The sequence below is a fragment of the Diaporthe citri genome (assembly GCF_014595645.1).
Source record: "Diaporthe citri strain NFHF-8-4 chromosome Unknown scaffold_7, whole genome shotgun sequence".
Classification (NCBI taxonomy): Eukaryota; Fungi; Ascomycota; class Sordariomycetes; order Diaporthales; family Diaporthaceae; genus Diaporthe; species Diaporthe citri.
In genome coordinates this window covers 2,556,768-2,577,095 of record NW_025064852.1, presented here as the reverse complement: position 1 = coordinate 2,577,095, position 20,328 = coordinate 2,556,768, and the positions used below count along the sequence as shown (strand labels likewise).

At 26.2% G+C, this 20,328-nt stretch overlaps 2 protein-coding genes across 2 annotated transcripts; one reads left to right on the top strand and one right to left on the bottom strand.

Moving 5' to 3' along the window:
* Nucleotides 1-13,714: 13,714 nt before the first annotated feature.
* Nucleotides 13,715-14,747, top strand: INS49_013898 (uncharacterized protein; the record flags this gene model as incomplete). The annotated part of the gene is made up of 2 exons (XM_043174591.1): nt 13,715-14,642; nt 14,743-14,747. 2 exons carry the CDS (start codon nt 13,715-13,717, stop codon nt 14,745-14,747), a joined length of 933 nt encoding a protein of 310 aa, XP_043021536.1.
* Nucleotides 14,748-15,072: 325 nt separating this feature from the next.
* Nucleotides 15,073-15,963, bottom strand: INS49_013897 (uncharacterized protein; the record flags this gene model as incomplete). The annotated part of the gene is made up of 3 exons (XM_043174590.1): nt 15,073-15,146; nt 15,221-15,661; nt 15,723-15,963. The coding sequence occupies 3 exons, from the start codon at nt 15,961-15,963 to the stop codon at nt 15,073-15,075; spliced, it is 756 nt and encodes a 251-aa protein (XP_043021535.1).
* Between the last annotated feature and the right edge of the window lie 4,365 nt (nt 15,964-20,328).

Genomic DNA, 20,328 nt, shown 5'->3' with positions numbered 1-20,328 from the left:
ATATATATTTTTTAATATATTTATTAAGCTTTTAATAATTATAATAAAAATGTTAAATTATTTATTATGGCTTAAATATATTTTAGTTTAAGAAAATAAGTTTTTTTAAGATTAAATATAAGGTTAATGCTTAAAGGCTTTTGCTTTTTTTAATTAATATTTCTTTATATGTTTTAATAAAGTTATAAATAATTAATTTTTATATTAAATTAAATTATAAAGAAATTAATGAAATGATAGGTTGTTGTTAATATTAATATAATGCTTAATTGTTATTAAAAGGTTTATTTAATGCTTTTTTAAGTTAAATAGTTTAAAGAATTTAATATAATATTCCTTTAAGTAATATTAAACTTAAGGGTTATTTATAAGAGTGTTTAAGTGCTACTTAAGGGTAAAAGGTAAGATATTTATAGTTAGGAAGGCCGTTTCCTTTATTAAGTATATTAATTGCTAGTAAATAAATGGAATTAATTTTAATTAATAAGGAAATGTAAATAAATAGATAATATTTTAAGAAATATAATAAATTATTTATTAATAAAGATTATTTTCCTAAGTATTAACTTTATTAAGAAGGTATTATTAAGGATAACTTTTTAAGAAATAATAAATTAACTTATAAAGCTAGTTTTTATAATAAAATAAGTTATTATAAAAATATTTTTAATAATGCAAGGATTTTTACTTTTAATGCTTATTATATAAATAAGGTAAAAAAAGTTATATAAGATAAGTTATATTATTAAAGATTTAAAATAATAATAAGTAAGGGAATTATAATTAAAGAAAATATTAAACTTATAATTATTAAAAAGGTTAGCTTAAAAAATATTATAAGAAATATTAATATTTTTGTAATTTAATTTATTAAAGATGTTATTAAGTAGTTTATTAATATTATTATTATTATTAAATTAAGCAGTTAAGTTTTAATGCTCCTTATTCTTATTATTTAAGTTTAAATTAATAATATAAATATAAATATTTTTATAGCTAAATAAAGTTTAAAGATAAAGCTTTTTATTACATTAAAAAGAAATTATATTATATAAATAAAAAGTTAAGTTAATATGCTTATTATCTTTATATAAAGTACCTTTAAATATAATAAAATAATTATTATTAAGTATTAAAAAGGCTTTAAATTAATTAAGCTTAAAATAATAATTTTTATTTAATAGCTTTACTTATTATAATTAAAGTATATATTGTTTTTTTTATTAATTATATTAATATAAGCAGGGTTATTATTAAGTTATTTAATTATATAAATTATATGCTTATTAATTTAAAGGTTAAAAATAGTAATTTATATAATTATAATATTAATAAGCTTAATTTAAGTTATTTTAAGCTTATTAATTATAATTAAGCTAATTTATAAATTATAAATGAAAATAAAATTATTATATAGCTTAATAATTATTTATAAGTTAACATAAATGCTTTATTTTATTATTTTATTAATATATATTTTAGCTTATTAAATAACTTTCTTAATTATTATAAAGGTAATTATTATTTAAACTTTATTAAAGACTTTAATAAAAATATTAAGTTAATTAATAAAGATTTTATTTAATAATATTAATTAAATTAAAAAGGCATTTTATTAAGTTATTAAAAACTTATAATAAATATTATAAACTTTTTAAGTAAAGTTAATATATAATTTATTTTTAAAGAAAAGTAAAATGAAAAATATTATTATTATTAAGTAAAAGGCATTATATTTATTAAAAATTTAAATAATAACTTTAATAAAGAATAATTAAGTTAATTAATTATTAATAACTTATTAAATAATATTAAAAAAGTTATTAAAAAGTTTTATAATTATTTTAAATAATAATATTTTATATAATATTATTATTATTTATAATAAAATTTATATTTTTTTAATTTATTAAGAATTATAATATTAATTATATTAAAATAAAGTTTCTTTAAAATAAAAACTTTTTCTTTTATAAATACTTTTAAATAAAAGTATTTATTAAATAAAATAATTATTAAAAGAATTTCCTTAAGTTAAAAGTTAATTAAAATATAAAAATAATTAACTTAAATATTATTAATAAAATAAAGATTAAGTTTATTATTATAAAAATATAAATTTAAAGGCTTAATATTTTTATTTTATTCTTAAAAATATAATTAACTTTTAATAATAAAAATAAAAATGCTTTAAAGTTAAATATAAAAAATATTATTATATTAATTTACCTTATTATTAATAATTTTTAATTATTTTTAAAAAATTTTAATTATTTATTAAATTTATTATTAATAACTTTAAAGTTATTTATAAAAATAATAAGGATAATTTATATATTATTTTACTTTATAATAATCTTTTTTATAAATTAATTAATATAATTATATATAAAAGTAATTATAATATTATAATTACTTATATAAATAATTATAATATTAAAAACAAAAGAAGTTATATTGAGGTAAATTAAAAAGAAATAATTAATAAAAATAATATTAAATTAATAAATCTTTATTATTAATATTTATTTAATAATTATTTATCTTATAGCTTATTTATTAATTATTAATAAAAAATATTATAATATTTATTATTATAACTTTTAATTAATTTTATAAATATTTACTTATAAATAATAATTTTAATATAAATATTATTATTAATATAATTTATTAATAAATAATAAATATTAATAAATAATAAATTTTTATAACTTTACTTAACTTTAATTAATATTAATATTACTTTAAATGTTGGCTGGGTTAATATACGTTGGTTAATAGCAAACTGGTTGTATTTAAATTGGCTATATAAAAGGAAGGAGGGTTGCGGCCGTAGGCTGCAAAACCTCCTTTTGGCTATAAACTATTTAGGGGTGGTTATATATTGCCGTATGTAATCCTTATTTACTAATGCTTTAATGCTAATTGCCTATAATGCTTATAATGCTTATTATGCTTAGTGCTGCTATCCCCTTATAGCATGTTTATAATTATATTGGCAATCTTTAATTAAGTAATTAATATATGCCCTTAAAAAGTATATAAGAAAAAGAAGTTAAATTAAACTTAAAGCCGCTAAGTTTTAATTTATTAATTAATTAAATTAATTAAAAATATATGCTTATTTAATTATATTAAGTGCTTATAAAAGGTAGGTATATAAAAAGGCTTAGGTTATTATTAAAGAGTTAAAAGTTAATTATTTTATTAAAATATATAATTAATAAATAAAGATTATTTTAATAATTATATATAATAAATTATTTTAATTATATTAATTAATAAAGCATAAATTATTGCTTTTATTATATAAATATTTTATTTATAATATATTTTATAAATTTATACTTTTATTACTTATAATACTTAAGTTAAATAAGGATTAAATTAAACCTTTAAATTAATAATATTATTATTTAATCTTTAGCTTATAATATATTTTAATTTAATTTAACTTAAGCTTAATTATACTTAATCTTTATAATTAAATAAAGATTAATTAATTATAAAGAAAAGATAGATAAAATAAGTTATAAAAGTTAGTAAATAAGGTATTTAAATAAAGGAAAAAAGTTAAGTATTAAGAGATTATTTAATATTAATTAAATTAATAAATAAAAATATATATAAGATTAATATATAAGTATTAAATTATGAAATTTAACTAAGGATGCTTATTAAATATAAGCTAATAACTTAAGTGCTTATGGAATAATAATAACCCTTATTATTAAAACTCTTAATATATAAGTATTATTATAAAAATCTTAGCTATAAGGTTTGCTTTTAAAAAGAAAGTAATTTTAAATATAGGTTATATTATATTATTTCTTAAGATAATTTATAATTAATTAATAAAAGAAAGATTTAAACTTTTGCTAGTTTTGCATACTTTTATTAAATAAAAGTAAAAATTAAGTTACTTTAATAATCTTTTCTTTGCAACCTTATTATAATTAACTTAACTTATTAACTTTTATTAACTTTTATTTAAATATTTTTCCTTAATAATAAGTAATGCATTAAGTTTTAATATACCTTTTTATTTTATTTAAATAAATAACTATTCTTAATTAATATATTCCTATATTTTAATTATAATTTTATTAATATTTATAAGCTGCTTAAGAGTTTTATTTAATATACCTTTTATAAAGGCATTTGCTAAATTATAATTATTAATAATTCATTAAATCTTAAAAATCTTGCGTTTTTATATAATTATTAAAATATTATTAAGTTAATTATAAGGCATTTCTTTTTAATTATGCTAAGCTTAATTAAGCATTTATATAAAAAATATAAATTTATATAAATTATAAAAAGAATAATATTAATATTAAGATAAATAGTAATTTAATATAAAGTAGCTATTAAAATAATATTTATATTAAATTTATAAACTATATTATAAATCTTAAAAACTAAAATGCTTTTAATAACTTTCTTATACTTAATAGAAAATTAATAAATAATATTGCTATAAATATTTAATTTTATAAAGCTATTACTTTAAGTTTTATTAATAAAAGTAATAATAAAGCTTATTTAAAAGCTAAGATTTTAATTATTAATGAAAAAATTATTAATAAAGATAAGTAATTTAGTTATAATTAAGTTAAGTAGCATATATTATATATTGCATTTAAGATAATTAACTTGCTATTAAAGCTTTTTGTTAAGCTTAGCATAGTTTTCTTTGCTTAAATTAATAATTTAAGCAATTATAAATAGGTTAAATATAGCCTTTAATTAATAAATAAAAGCTAAATAAGCATTGCAAGCTTATTATTTAATATATTATTATTTTTAATTAGGAAAGGTAATTTAAATAAGGATAATCTTTATTCCCTAGCTCTTTTAATATATATTAATAATATTATTCTTTGTAATAATAATCTTTATATTATTAAAGTTAAGTATTATTTTAAGGGTAAGTATTATTTTTAATTTATATTAAATATTTGCCTTTTTAATCTTTTCTTTCTTTATTATTAAGAATGCTAAAGTAATAATAAAGAAAGTATTATTTATTTATATAGCTATAATATTAAAATTATTTGCATTATTATTTAAAATAAGGAAGTATAAGTTATAAGTAAAAATAACTATGCTTAGTTTCTTATAATAATATTTATAATATATTATTTATTAATATATATTAAACTTAGCAATACTATATAAAGATTTAATAATATGCATAATAATATTAAGAGAATATTTATTATAAATCTTTAATAATAACTTTATAAATATTATATATTTAAGCTTTAATTTTAATTATAAATAAACTTAAGTAATATCCTAAAGCTTAATATATATTTTTTATTAAAAAAGAAATAATATTAAAGTAATTAAAAGTTATTAGCTTAATTATTAAATAATAAGGGATTAAGTAAGAATTTCTTTCTTATTATAATTATTATAATTAGCTATTATAAAGCATAACTTTTTATAAAGCTTTTTAATTTTACTTTTAATCTTATATATTATTTAAAACTTAAAGAGTTATATATTACTATATATTTTTTTATTATAAAGTATAAACTTAAAGATATTATATTTAATTAAGTTTAATACTTTTTTATAATTAAATTCTTTAAATAAGTTTTTAAATATAATAATTATATTATTTTATTAAAGCTTTAATATAAGTTTATAATTATTTTTTTTATATTAAGTAATAAATATATAATTAAGAAATACTTAAATAATAAATATTTATATTAAAAATATTTTAATATAAGTCTTTAGCTTATTTTTTACTTTTAAAAGTTATTTTTATTATCTTAATTTTAAAGGATTTAAGTATATATTTAAAGGATTTAACTTAAAGTATATAATATATTATAAATTATTATTTAATTATAAAGTTTAAATTATAGCATTTTTTATTTTATTATAATAATATAGCTATATTATTATAAATTAAAAAACTATTAAGCTATTTAAAAAATTTAAAATAAGGTTATAATTATTAATAATAAAAAGCTTATATAAATCTTATTATTTATTCTTTTCTTATTATATTTTTATATTACTTTATAATAATAAATTAAAAGTTTTTATAATTATAAGTTTACTATAAGTATTAAGAATTATATTTACTTATTATTTAATATTTATTTTTTTTAAAAACTTTATAATTATTTTAATAACTTTAGCTTATTTTTATATTAAAAAAGTAAAAGCTAAGTTTTCCATAAGATATAAATAAGCTTTAAAAATAAGTAATATAAATATAATGCCTTAAAGGTTATAAATATTATTAATAGCCTTTATTATTATTTAAAGAATAGCTTTTTTTATATAAATAATAATTAACTTAATATATAAAATATTAAATGCTTATTAAAAAGAAGCGTAATAATATTTAACCTTATTAATAAATTAATAAGCTTTTATTAAAACTTATTTGTAAATAATTCCTATTACTTATGCTATTTCTTAAAACTTAATAAATATAAAGTTTATATTAATATTATAAAAAATTTAATTAAAAGGGCTAAGATAAGTATTAATTTAATACTTATAAAGTACCTTTTATATATTTTTAATTAAAAGTAATTTAAGAAATTAAGCTATTTAAAATATTATTATTAAATTAATAATATAAAAAATAAACTTATTTTTAAAAAGATATATAATATTAATAATAATTTTATAATTAAAGTTATAATTATTTTTTAAAGTAAACTTAAATCTTTATAAAGTAAAATTATAAAGTTAATAATAATAATAAAACTTTATAATAATTTTTAAAGTTCTTGCCTTTATATTATATTTAGCGTTTTTTAATAAATAATTAAAATATTTAATTAATAAATATTTAAAATATTAATATAATTAATATAATTCCTTTTTTATAAAGAATATAATAAAGATATATAAAAAGTATTATAAATATTTTTATTTTTAAGTAATTAAAAATTTTTTTTTAAAGTTATTTAATTATTATTAAATTAATTATTTTATTATATTTTTATAAATAAATATATAATTTATTTATATTACTTATATAAAATAAAAAAGAAGTATATTTTTTAATAATATAAAAGGTAATTAAATTAATTATAACCTTTATTATTATTATTCTTAAAAATAAAGCTTATAATCCCTTATTAAATTTAATAAGTGCTTTTCTTATTTATAAAATATTAAGTTAAATAAAAGGATTTTTATATTAAAAAGCAAAATATTATTTATATCTTATTATAAAAAAGATTATAGCACTTATATTAAAAATAATGCCTTAAAATTAAATATAAATATATTTCTTAATTAAAATAAATTAAAAAGCAAAAATAAATATTATATTTTCTTTATCTTTATTAATATTATTTTCCTTAATAATTATATTTTTTAAAAAGAAATTATAAAAAAAGGCATTATTTATAATAATTTAATAATATATTATATTATTCTTATAATTATTTTCTTTTTTATTAAAGGTAATTCTTATATTAAGTTTCTTATACTTAATAAAAAATATAATATAATTAATATTAATAATTTTATAATTAATATATTTTGCTTATATAAGGTATTAATTATAGCATTATTAATATTTTATTAATAAGTAATTTAAAAATTAATAATTAATTTTATTATAAATATAATACTTTTTATTTCTTAAGATATTTTATTAATTATTATAATAAAAGTTATATTAAGAATAAAAGCTATTATTATTAAAGTTACCTTAATTAAAATTACTATAATTAAAGCCTTCCTAATTATATTTATTATAACTTAATAACTTATTATTTTAATATTAATAATTAATATAATATACTTTATTTCCTTTATTATTAATATTTTAATTATTTTTATTATAATATTAATTAATATTATATTAAAAATTAAATTTAAGAAAAAATCTTAATCTTAAAAATAATACTTTATATAAATACTTAAAATTAAAGAATATAAATAATTATTATTTATAAAAAGTTATTTCCTTAATAAAGTATGTTAAGTGCTTATTAATATAATTATAATTTATTAAATATTATAATAAAAATCTTTTAAAAGTATTTATTAATATTCTTTAAGTTAATATATATTTTATTAAATATAATTAAGATTTAATTATAAAAGTATTATTAATAATTAATTTTTATATTAAAGTAAGCTTTAAGCTTTAAATATATATTATAAATAAAAAACTTTATATTAATATAATAAATATAATAAATCTTAATATAATTCTTAAGAATTAAAGAAAATATTATATAAAACTATTTAAGTTTAATATTTATTATTTAATAAATTATATAATTTATTACCTTAATTTTTATTTTTATTTTATATTTTATTAAATTATATATATTATTATTAATATTAAAAAAATTATTTATTATTTTTTAAAAAGGTAAATCTTAATATAAATTATATATTTATAAAGGTTTTAATGCTATAATAAATAGCAATGCTAAATATAAAGTTTTTATTAATTTCTTAAAAGGAATACTTATAAATTATTCCTTAAGTTATAAAGTTTCTAAGTATTTTAATAAACTTAATTTTTATTAAGATAGTATCTTTTAATATCTTAAGGAAATCCTTATATTTAATTAATTAAGAATTTTCTTTTTATAAGATAATAATTATAATACTTATTATAAGGAAGTTAATTAAATAAAGTTTTGCCTTAATTTTATAAATAATTAAGGATAAGAAAGTTATAATTTTTAAGATTTTTTATTATCTTTAATAAAGGGAATTAATTGCTTTAAATTTTAATAAAAAGAAGTAAAAGCTATAAATAGCAAAATTATATTAAAAGCTAAGGTTTTTTAAATTTCTTAAATAATAAATATTTTTTAAGTATTTATTATTTTTAGCTTTTAAGATTAAAGTTATTAAATATAAAATTTAAAAAGTTTATATATATTAACTGCTTTATATAATTTCTTTTCTTATTATAAAGAATACTTATTATATATAAGTAATACTTTTAAGTTAGCATATTATTTATTAATGCTTTCTTTAATATTAACTTCTTTTTTTTAAAGGAATTTCTTAAAGTTTTAAATAATAATTAACTTTTTAAATATTATTATATTTTAAAAAGCAAAGTTTTTTATAAAGCATTAAAGTAAATTATTATTTATATTTTAATATCTTATTATTTCCTTTATAAACTTAAAAATAGCAATATTTACTTAATTAATTATATTATTTACTTTTATTATTAATTTATTTTAATAATTAAAATTAACTTATTAACTTTAAAACCTTTTATTAAGGTTAAAAAGTAATTAAAGTTTTTATATAAAAGCATTATTAATATTTAAGGGTATTTCTTTAGCATTGCTATTAAATTTAGCTATTTTACTAAGCTATTAAAATATTTAAATAATTTATATATATAAAAAAAAAAGGTAATTAAGAGAATATAATAAGGTTATTTTAAAGTATAAAAAGAAAATATTAATTATATAATAAAAAAGTATTTATTAAAAAGTGTTTATTAACTTAAATAAATATAAGTTATTATTTATATTAAACTAAAGTAATTATAAGCATTTTTAGCATTAACTATATAATAAAATATGCTATATAATTAATAAATTTAAGGCATTATTAAAAACTTATTAATTAATAAATTAAATTTTTATAATAAAAAGATTAAGATATTATTAATTTCTTTTTATTAATTTTAATTATAATATAGCTATTAATACTTAATTAAATAAGGTTTTATTATTAATAATTGCCTATCTTTATAATATTAATATTAATTATTTAGTATAAATATTGCAATTTAATTATAATAATTCCTATTATTAATGATTATTGCTTAATTAATGGCAATATAAATTTATTGCTTATTTACTTTATTATTTATAATTATTTATAAGTAATTACTAATTAATATTAGCTAAATTAATATATATTAATTAATAGCAAACTAATTATATTTAAATTGGCTATATAAAAGAAAGGAGGGTTGCGGCTATAGGCTGTAAAACCTCCTTTTGGCTATAGATTATCTAGGGGTGGTTATGTGCTGCTGCATGTAACTCTTGCCTGCTGGTGCTTTAATGTTAATTGCCTATAGTATCCATAGTGCCTATCGTGCCCAATGCTGCTATCCCCTTATAATACGTCCATAACTACATTAAAGCTAATAAATAAATAAAAAGTTAATATTAATTAATATTAATTATTTTTAATTCCTTATTTTTAATTAATTTAATTAATTTAAAGTAATTAATTTAAAGTAATTAATTTAAAGTAATTAATATAAATATAATATAAGTTTAAAATAAGTAATTTTTAATAAAAAAACTTATATTTTATATTAAATAATATTAATTATATTATTAAAAATGCAATTTATTATAAATTATTAAAATAAATATATTTATATTATTTAATATTAATTAAGTTAAATTTATTATAATATAATTAAAATTTAATTAACTTAATTCTTTTTTATTTTTTTTATCAATTTTTATATTATATTTAATTTTATTATAATTATTATATTATTATTTAATTAATTTATTATAAATTGCTTTCTTAATATTATTATTTATTTTATTAATTAATTGCTTTTTTTTTTATATAAAAGTTTAAGATTTCTTAATAATAAGTACTTTTTTAAGCTATATTTAAGTTTTTTTAACTTTTTAATATTTAATAAATATTATATTAATATCTTTAAAAATATAAACTTAATCCTTTAAAATAATAAGTTTATATATTATTATTTATATATTTTTTACTATTTAATTAATAATTTTTATAATTAATATAAAAAAGCTTTTTTTATAAATAAAAGTTTTACTTTTAATAAAGCTTAATTACTTAATAATTTATTAAGTATTAAATAATATTTAAAACTTTAAATATTAAGAAAAAATAAAAAGGATTTATATAAAAGTTTATAAATATATATTAAGCTTAAAAATAATAAAATTTAAATCTTAAAATAAAATTTTAACTTTTTTAAATATTACTTTAATATTATTTTTTATAAAGATTTTATTATAAATTATTATAAATATAAAAGAATATTTAAACTTTATAATATAATTAATAAATATTTAAATAAAGAAATTAATTTAATTATTATATATATATTTTAAAAATAAATATAATATAATATTTAATAATTAAAATAAATAAAAAGAATATAATAATATATTAATAAAAATAATATTATTATCCTTATAATATTAATTAAACTTAGCTAATATATAATTCTTATAATTATTTAATATTAATATTTAATATATACTCTTTATTTATTACTTAATATGCTTATTAAAATATTAACTTTATTTTAAATTAATTTTATTATTTATTTATTTATTTAAAGTAAGTTTAATAATTTAATTATTTAAAAAACTTAACTTTATAGCTTAGCTTATAAAATAATAAATACCTTAAATAATTATAAATAATAAAATATATTAATTCTTTATATTAATATATTTAATAATTATAATTTATTTTTAATCATTAAGTTAAATTAATTTAATTTTTTTATATTTATTAATATATATAATTATTATTAATATAATAATTATACTTATTATAAAGTTAATTTTATTAAAATTATAAAAATTATTATTTATAATTTTATACTTAGTTATTATATTATAAAATAACTTAAATTAATTCTTAATAATTTTTAAATCTTTATAAAAAGCTTTTTATTAATAAAAAATAATTAAAACTTAATTTTAAAAGTAAATTATAAGTTTATAAAGCATTAAGCTTAATATTTATTAATAAGTTTAATATTATATAATATTAATAAAAAGTTAATTATATTTTTTATATTAAAAAGTTATAAAATTTTTTTTTTAAGCATTTTACTTAATAATATATTAAATAAGTATTTATTTTTTAATTTAATTAAATTTATATATATTAATATATAATTCTTTATAAAAGCATTATTAATTTATTTTATAATAAAATATAATTTTAAAAATATAAAAAATCTTAATAGCTTAAATTATAAGTAAGGGTTTTGTATTATTTTTTTTAAATTTTTAAATTACTTAAATAATTAAAAAGATTTTATTTTTTTAAATAAAAAATACATTAATAATTATTAATTTTTAATATATTAAATATTTAAGTAAGTAAATTAAAGCAAAATTAATATAAAAAATTAAAATATAATTAATATTAAAATAAAATCTTTTTATTAAAAGTTAATTATTTTAAAGTTTAATATAATTACTTTTAATTACTTTAAATTAATTAAATTAATTAAAAATAAGGAATTAAAAGCATTTAATATTAATTAATATTAACTTTTTATTTATTTATTAACCTTAAGGTAATGTTAATATTAATTAAAGTTGGGTAAAGTTGTAAAAATCCGCTACTTATTAATATTTGCTACTTATTAATAAACTATATTAGCTTTAATATGCTTTTAATATCTTTCTTTATTGCTTTTACTTTTAACGTTATAATAATATATAACCTTATAATTATATGCTTATATATTTTTTAAATATATAAATATCTTTGCAAACTTACTTTAATATTATTAATTTTTATTATTAAATATTAATTTAATTTATAATTAAGCTTATATTTCTTACTTATTAAATCACGTTATCCTTAGGGGCAAGTTTTACTTATTAAATAGCACTTTAACTTTTGCTTTAATCTTTGCGGCGCTTATCAACCACATTATATAGAAATGTCTTGCATTAGGCAAGGAAGCACTAGACTTCATTAATCCTCCCTTGTTCCAGCATCGTGGGGGCTTTAATGATATCAAGAATGGCTTGAATTCAAGGTGTAGGACAGATGATTTCAATGCTGTGTAGAGCCTGGGACCCGGTGATAGGGCTGGGCACGCCGAGCTATCCCAGGCTGTTGTTTTTAATAGTTAACCTGTAGCTTTCCATTCCCAGTGCGATTCTCAAAAAATTTGGCTGCACTCGCATGTTCAGGCTTCAGGGGTATGTATATAGGCTTGATCTCGCTAAATAGGGTGAATGAGTTCACAACTAATGGTGGACCTGTAAAAGGGGTGTAATTAGATCATCTGGAATCTCCACTCCAAGCCGTTGGTCGATAGCTTGGCCAGACATTGAGGTTATACAAAAAGTTTCGCGCCAGTCAGGCGCAAGTCCAGCATTCTTAATAACCTACATGAGAATAGGAAATAATAATGTGACGATTTAGTTTATACAGATTTCAGAGCACTTCAACTGGTTTTAATTCTTTCTAGGCAGCGAGGTTTTACTGCACATCGTTGGGTTTGCCTACCTAGGCCCTCCTGAAATTCTCCCCTTGCGTTCTTAACTTGACCAATTTGATACCATATGCACTTTGGATCCTGGTGAGATCTTTTCGATCTAGCAGTCATTTTTGTGAGCCGATCGTGATGTTCCGAGGTCAGGCGAGGAAGCCAAGATCTCAGTTGCACGAGATAAATGGTGGAGCGTCCCCTATATCAGACCCCACTCATTTGGCGGTGACTCCTGATCTCCTTCCATTCGCTGAACATACTTATACTTATCAACGTGTATGCTAGGATTTTAAAAGCTTTCCGGGGTGTAATCAGCATGAAACTAAGTCCGCGCGATACATCTAGCATTTGTTCTGCAAGGCTGGAGCGCGCAGTCTGTCGGAAATCACAGTTCATGAAGAGCCTTGTCTCAACAACAAAATTGAACTGAAGCTCTTCATCAATTCGATCTCTTGTCAACTAAACTCCTCCATGATGGCCCCCGGAGGCCGTTGCCTCCGCGTGGCAATGCTCAACGCCGACACATCAGTCCCAAATGTGTATGCTAATCTGGGCACATTTGGAGACATACTACACCGGAAATTGCTTGCTGCAGCGGATCCAACATACGATGGGTTATCTATCGTACACTCGGTCTATAATGTTGTGATCGGCGAGTATCCTGATTCGTTAGATGATCTGGACGCTATTTTTATTACCGCATCGGCGGCATCTTCGTACGACAGTGAAGCTTGGATCCAGAGGCTGGAGGAATACGTTGTGATGATTTACACGATGCATCCTGAGATCAAATTGTTCGGCAGCTGCTTTGGTCATCACATGATTTGCCAGGCTTTGCTGAAGGATCATGGGGTGCGCGTCGCGAAACGCCCGACCGGCTGGGAGATTGGGGTCATCGAAGTCGAGTTTACGGCAGAATTCAGAAAAGCCTTTACTCGTTTCACATCGTCAGCTGTTAGCGGAAGCCGTCTGCAACTACCCAACCGGCTACCGACCCCTGAGAGTGAGAGTGAGGATGACGGCAACAAGGCGCCCTGCTTTCTTGAGGGCGAGGGTTGCGTGGTACCCAAAAAGGCGTACTTGGAGTTCGTGCATGCCGATGAGGTTGTTCTACCTTCGCCAGACTTCTCGCTACCAGAGCCGTGGACGCTGTTGGGTTCCACGGAGCATTGCAAAGTTCCGGGGATCTATCAACCAGGGCGGGTGCTCACGCTGCAGGGGCATTTCGAGTTTGACACGTTCAAGAGCCAAGAGACTATGAGGATCTTCGGCGCCGATGAGGCTTCCAACCCGCAGCCAGATAATGGCCCTGAGGCCGGGGAAGCTTCGGGACCAGAGTACGAAAACGCTGAGGCCGTGGTGGACATCCTTGTCCGATTCCTGGCGGAAGGAATGGCTGTCAGTAGGCTGCGTGGTGAAAGATTTCTAGTACAATCCGATTTACCGACGCCATGAATATCGACGAAGACACATGGCGTGAGCTGGTCACGGATCACGAGTAGCATAGGACACGTTTCCAATACACTCCGAACAATCAAAATCCCCTCAAGCACCGCCTAAAGTGAGATTCTTAGTACGATAATCACGTCGTAGATGATACTATTTCATTGTTGACATCGACACGTACTTCCCAGGTCTTAGATAAGTACGAAAGCTAGCGACCTAGTTGATTCATAGAGATACTAGCATAGCCAAAGGCCCCAAGAGGTCTGGCTTGAACGGCCTCGGGGGAAGCAGCCGCCCCCTTGGCCCTCCAAGTTCTGGACTTCACGAAAGTATCCATCTCGTTGTCAACTGTGGGAAATCTTGTGACATATAGGTAATCTTCTGATCTAGCATGCGTTTTGCCCATTGCCGGTAAAGTTCCCAGGCTGGTATTCACCGCCGGCATCTCCAAGACACTCAGCTGTGCCACGGTTAGCATCCGAGGCGGCCTTGACTCAAGAACCACAAGTGTTTAGCTAGGACGATTGTACTTACCGACGGTGACAATCTTCAGATTGTTGGTCTTCGCCCAGTTGATAAGCCACGTGGTGAGCTCATTGGCAGTCGAGGAATACGTCTCATGCATCAGCGGGATGTGCCCGTTCCCGCCGGCACCAGCGGCCGTGAACTTGGCCTGGCTCTGGGCGGCTGACTGGCCATTCCAGTCGCCGGTGTCGATGTCATTGGTGATGATATTGTAGCCGAGGGTCCTCATCACGGAGGAGACGCTGCCGCTGGTCTCGAGGTACGGGGGCCGCATGTACCTGGGCTTCCTGCCGAAGATGTTGACAAAGGCCTGCTCCAGCTTGGTCATCTCCGTGGTGAGCTGCGATGATGACATGGAGCCGACGTGGCCGTGCGTCCAGGTGTGCGAGGCCACTTGATGTCCGCCCTCGTAAGCCGACTTGACTGCCGCTGCCTGGTTGTAGATGCACCCTTTATGAAGCAGTCAGAAATTTCCTGTAGGCAGCCCTTGCCTCAAGGTAAATGCACATACCGTAAAGCGTCCCAGTGAAGAAAAAAGTCCCTTTGGCTCCGGCCTGGTTCAGCTTATTCACCAGGCTCTGGGTATATTGATACGGGCCATCATCATATGCCAGAGCTAGAGTGTTCGGTGTGCTGCATCTTGTGTAGACGGTCCCAGGTGTCGGAGCTCGGTTGAAGATAGTAATCGGATCCGACACAGGAAGCGCACTTGCAAGTGCAAGGAGAGAGCTAAGGACAAGGCTGTAATGCATTGTGTTCTGCTTCTGGAATCCTAGGAGGTCTAATTCAAATGGCTAGGTCAATTCAGGTTTGCCAAGGTAGGTAGACACCGATTCAGAAAGATCTGGGGTTGGCCTTCTCATGTTATATACATCCTCCGGCCTCATCCTAACTGGTAATGTGTGCCGGAAGTTACTATCAGTCTTGGCTTCATTCGTATTTATATGGCCTCAAATTGACTATTCTCCACGAATTGTTAATTTGAAACTGCGTTGTAGTAGCCAGCCAAGCATGGGGCGTCCCCACTAGCGACTACAGCCGGTGACATTAACCTGCTAGAGTACGAATTTAGCCGCCACCAGCTTGCCTGCATTAAGGCTGTCATCGGAGACAAGGAAGCCTGTGCACACGCTTGGCAAACTGTTCCTTGCTCCGGTTGGCCCCGGGCGGGCTAATGACAGACACATCGAGTGACAGAGACAGCCTTCTACATGACGCCTCATGGCTAACGAATTGTGGACCTAATCGAGAAAGCATTTCAAGCATCCGGTCGATCACCCGAGCTGGGCTGCAACCTAGCGGGCTCTATTACAACCTGCCCTTGTGTCAACGGTTGCTAATGCATTGTCCATAGATCTCCAAATATTTAATTATGCGGATCCTACGGGTCTGAGTATAACTTCTATGCAATCTTGACTTAAAAAATTATGCGATTCAGACTTCAAACCTATACAGCAAAGCCACTAAAACACCGCATAGGCAGAGATGCAAGATTGGGCACAAAACCGGTGTCATCGTAGTCTGTGCTTGGACGAGTTGCTACCGGTATTGCCTTGAAGATGCACCAGGTGCAGTTGCGCATGGTTGGACATCTAGGATTTCAGATCTATCTCTACATCTTAGTCATTGGCAGTGTGGCCTGGATCGTACTTCTAACTCAGGCTTCGCAAACGAGCACACCGGGCCTGATAGGTGTTGCCCTCGGGCTTGAAGCTGGTGCAGGACGTCACGTCGGAAAGGTGATTACGTTTTTGGGATCAGCGACATTATGTCGTCGCAGGTGAAGTGGGCGAGATTTGGGTCCTCTGATTAGCTTCGTGGAGAACGTCGGAGACAGATTCGAAGCGGTGGCAGACCTCGACCTCGTCGTCGCTATGGATGTAATTTCGGGCAAACGTCTTTGACCCAGGTCAACTATAGCTCCTTGTCTGAGACTTTTATAAACGGAGTAATGTGTTCCCTTGAGCCTTGAAAACAGCTCATGCGTCTCTGATAAAAGAACAAAGTATGACCTCCTCGGGGTTTAGTTCGTGCCATTTTACACACATCTGCAGTGGGTAGGCTTCGACAACTGCTTGAGATTGAAGGGACGAGGTGGGTGACATCTTGAGATACTGAACCACCCTGGAGCACAGCGAGAGCGCATCCGATGAGACCCGCTTGGACCCATAGATCTAGGCAGTCACGTCGGAGTGGAGATGCCAAGTAAACTTTGCTCGTCTGTTGGTCTCATCAACTGATCATTCTGACCAGCCGCACAGCTCACGAGGAGTCAATCAAGTCCCGCTGGCGCGAGCCTGCTACCAAATTGCGTAGGCTCGGTGATAGCTCGAATCGCCTGCAGAGCTTTTCCCCAATCGTCGGCACGGAGAGCTGGGGGTTTAGATTGCAACAATGCCAATCTGTCGAATAGTTGAATCTCCAGTCCAGTCTTGGAGCCCTTGGCTATTCGGAATTGAACGTACCCTGCCGGCTACTCATCTTAGTCGAACAAGCCGTTGAGATCTTCCCTCGAAACATCTTCGGACAACTGAGCGTTTCTACAAATATTGTCTTGGACCTTTAGCAGTCTTGGGGTACTGGGGTGGGCGGTCAGAAAGAGCTGGGTAGGTCGAAGCACCGTAATTCCGCCTTGCGCAGACCGACTTCGGCTGACTCCATGTGCTCAGTTCACCACCAGCTATAAAGATGCTTCCGCGATTTTTCGCCAGACACGTTGCATCTTCCGACGTATGGATTTCTCCACTTTCATCCGCGCTCTACTCGCAGTGAGTCCTCTACTTGCTCAAATAGCCGTAAACTCGTGCGCGCGCGGGAGGCGACCTCTGAGTGTATTCATGCAGTCTTGCGGGTCTACAAACACGCTCAGCACAGCACTTGCGGCTGGATCCGCGCGAATGAACATTGTGTATCACTTTTTTGAGGGTCTGACAGCGTGGGAGCCCCACATATTCTGTCGTCCGGCCCAGCAACCTGCATCCGTAGAAGCTGTGGGCTCGCTTTGCGCGCTGATATCGCTGTGGGGCTGCGCATTTCTTTTAGTGTACTGCATGGTACACTTCCGCCCGACGCGGCGCAGACTGTGAGTCCATCTGAGTTGTTTTGGTGGAGATCCTGGCTACGAACGCGGGCCCGCCTACTATTTAGGAAGCTGTGCACATTGCTTGAGGGTTTGCGCAAACCTTCTCCTCCCCTGAACCTGACTATCCAGCCTCACGCGTAGCCACGCAAAGACATTGTGACATTCGCAGTGACCTCATCGCCTCAGCATGGACTTCCAACCAACGCCGCCTCAGACTCTTGAGATGATTACTGCTCTAAGGAACAAGCTCACAGAACCTGACGCAAAAACTGCCAAAACCCCACGTCATTTCGACTCCAATCTCAAAAATACTTGCAACGACCCCCGGCGCAATGTCTTGCTCGATACGGGGTTTCAAGCTTGGTTTGCATACTTTGTAGCAGACAAACAGACTCAAGCGGCTGTCGACCAGCTATCAGGCTCGGCGGCTCGAGAAGTGGCCCGCAACATCTGCAGCGTTGAGCTCCATCCAACGGTGGAAGCCCGATTTCAACACATCCTCTATGGGTCTTTTCGTGGCACAGAGCGCCGCTGTAAGGATTAAATCTAAGTCATTTTGATAGCAGTTCGACTTCATTGCTAAGTATTTCCAGCTTTTCTAGTAAAGGGGAGCTACAGCCGCTATCCGGCACGCCAAACAACCCCGCCGGCCAGCACAGCTTCCATCCAAATGGCGTGTTCCAACGAGCCGCTGCTCATGAACGACAACACCCGGAGTGACATCGAACAGCCACATTTTAACGGTTCAAACCTGCCGTCACTAGAAAGCAATGCCGATCAACACAGGCCGCTGCCCCCTTTCTTGTCTAATGTGATGAATCGCCATCATAGTATGGATGGGGGTGTTCAACTAGCGCCACTTGAGGACCACACCCAAGGGAGAAGAGGGTCGCCACCGGAAGATGATCTCCAGTTCGCCATGCCCGAGGCTCCTGTGGACAAACCTAGGGTGTGGGAATCTCCCGACGCAAGAAATATCCCCATGCTCTTCCCAACCCTGATCTGTCCTTCAATTGTGAGATCAGATGGGGCGGCATCCATTCGCGCAATCTTCACAGATGCACCATCGCAATGCAGCCTAGAGATCGATCTTCATTCCACAAAGATACCATATATCGCCTGGGAACTATTCAAAGCACACATTGATATTGAGAATGAGCGGCTTCTGGTAAGATTTGAAAAGGGTGCAAGCATATCAGCTGAGGCATTCACTCTATACGGCGCGGATCGTGAAGCTACCGAATGGCTCTTGGGCAAAATTTTTCCAACTATCAGCGCAGGCCTCCAATATAAGTTGGAGATTGAATGGGGAGAACCAGTAACCCGCCTTGTATCGTTGGAGGTTAGGGGTGATGCTAAGAAACCAAGCTGCCTCAAGGTCCAAAGCGACGAGAAGACCATATCAACCATCGCTGGACAACTTTGGCCAGCTTTTCCATGCATGGCCTTCTAAGGCCATATAACGTTATCATTCAATACAGCTATGTCATGTTCGGAGAGGGTCGTGGACGAAAACGCGCTCCCCAAGACCAACTTCCATTTGAACCTTGGAAGGCTTATTGATCATTCTGCAGGATTTTATATACTTCTGATGCAGAGACCCGTTGAGCCCGGACATGTTCGTAAGCCGCCCGGCTGTGGACCACATGATGAATTTAGAAAGTGACCAGCGCAGTGGAGCCGGGTGGTGTGTCGATGTCTCGATCTTCTAAATTGATGCTCCGACTGCTTGATCTCGGCATGCACTTGGTAAGAGCCCCAGGAGGGTTGCTAACAGGGGGCAAGTTTCGGGGTTCGGGTACGCTCACTTATGTAATTAAACTTAGAGCTCTCAACCCTGTCAGTCGCGCTAGATCCCCAACGACGACCGAGAAATCGCATCCCGCGTCTCATCTCAGCTTGCTGGCAGCCAACATCAGCGCCCAACCCCCCTTCCCTTCCCTCAACTGTGCCAAACCAACCAGGTCGCTTCCAAGCACTGTCTCACATCGATCGCTTGGGTTTCCCTCGCTGCAAACGCCCCTCCAGAGCAAAC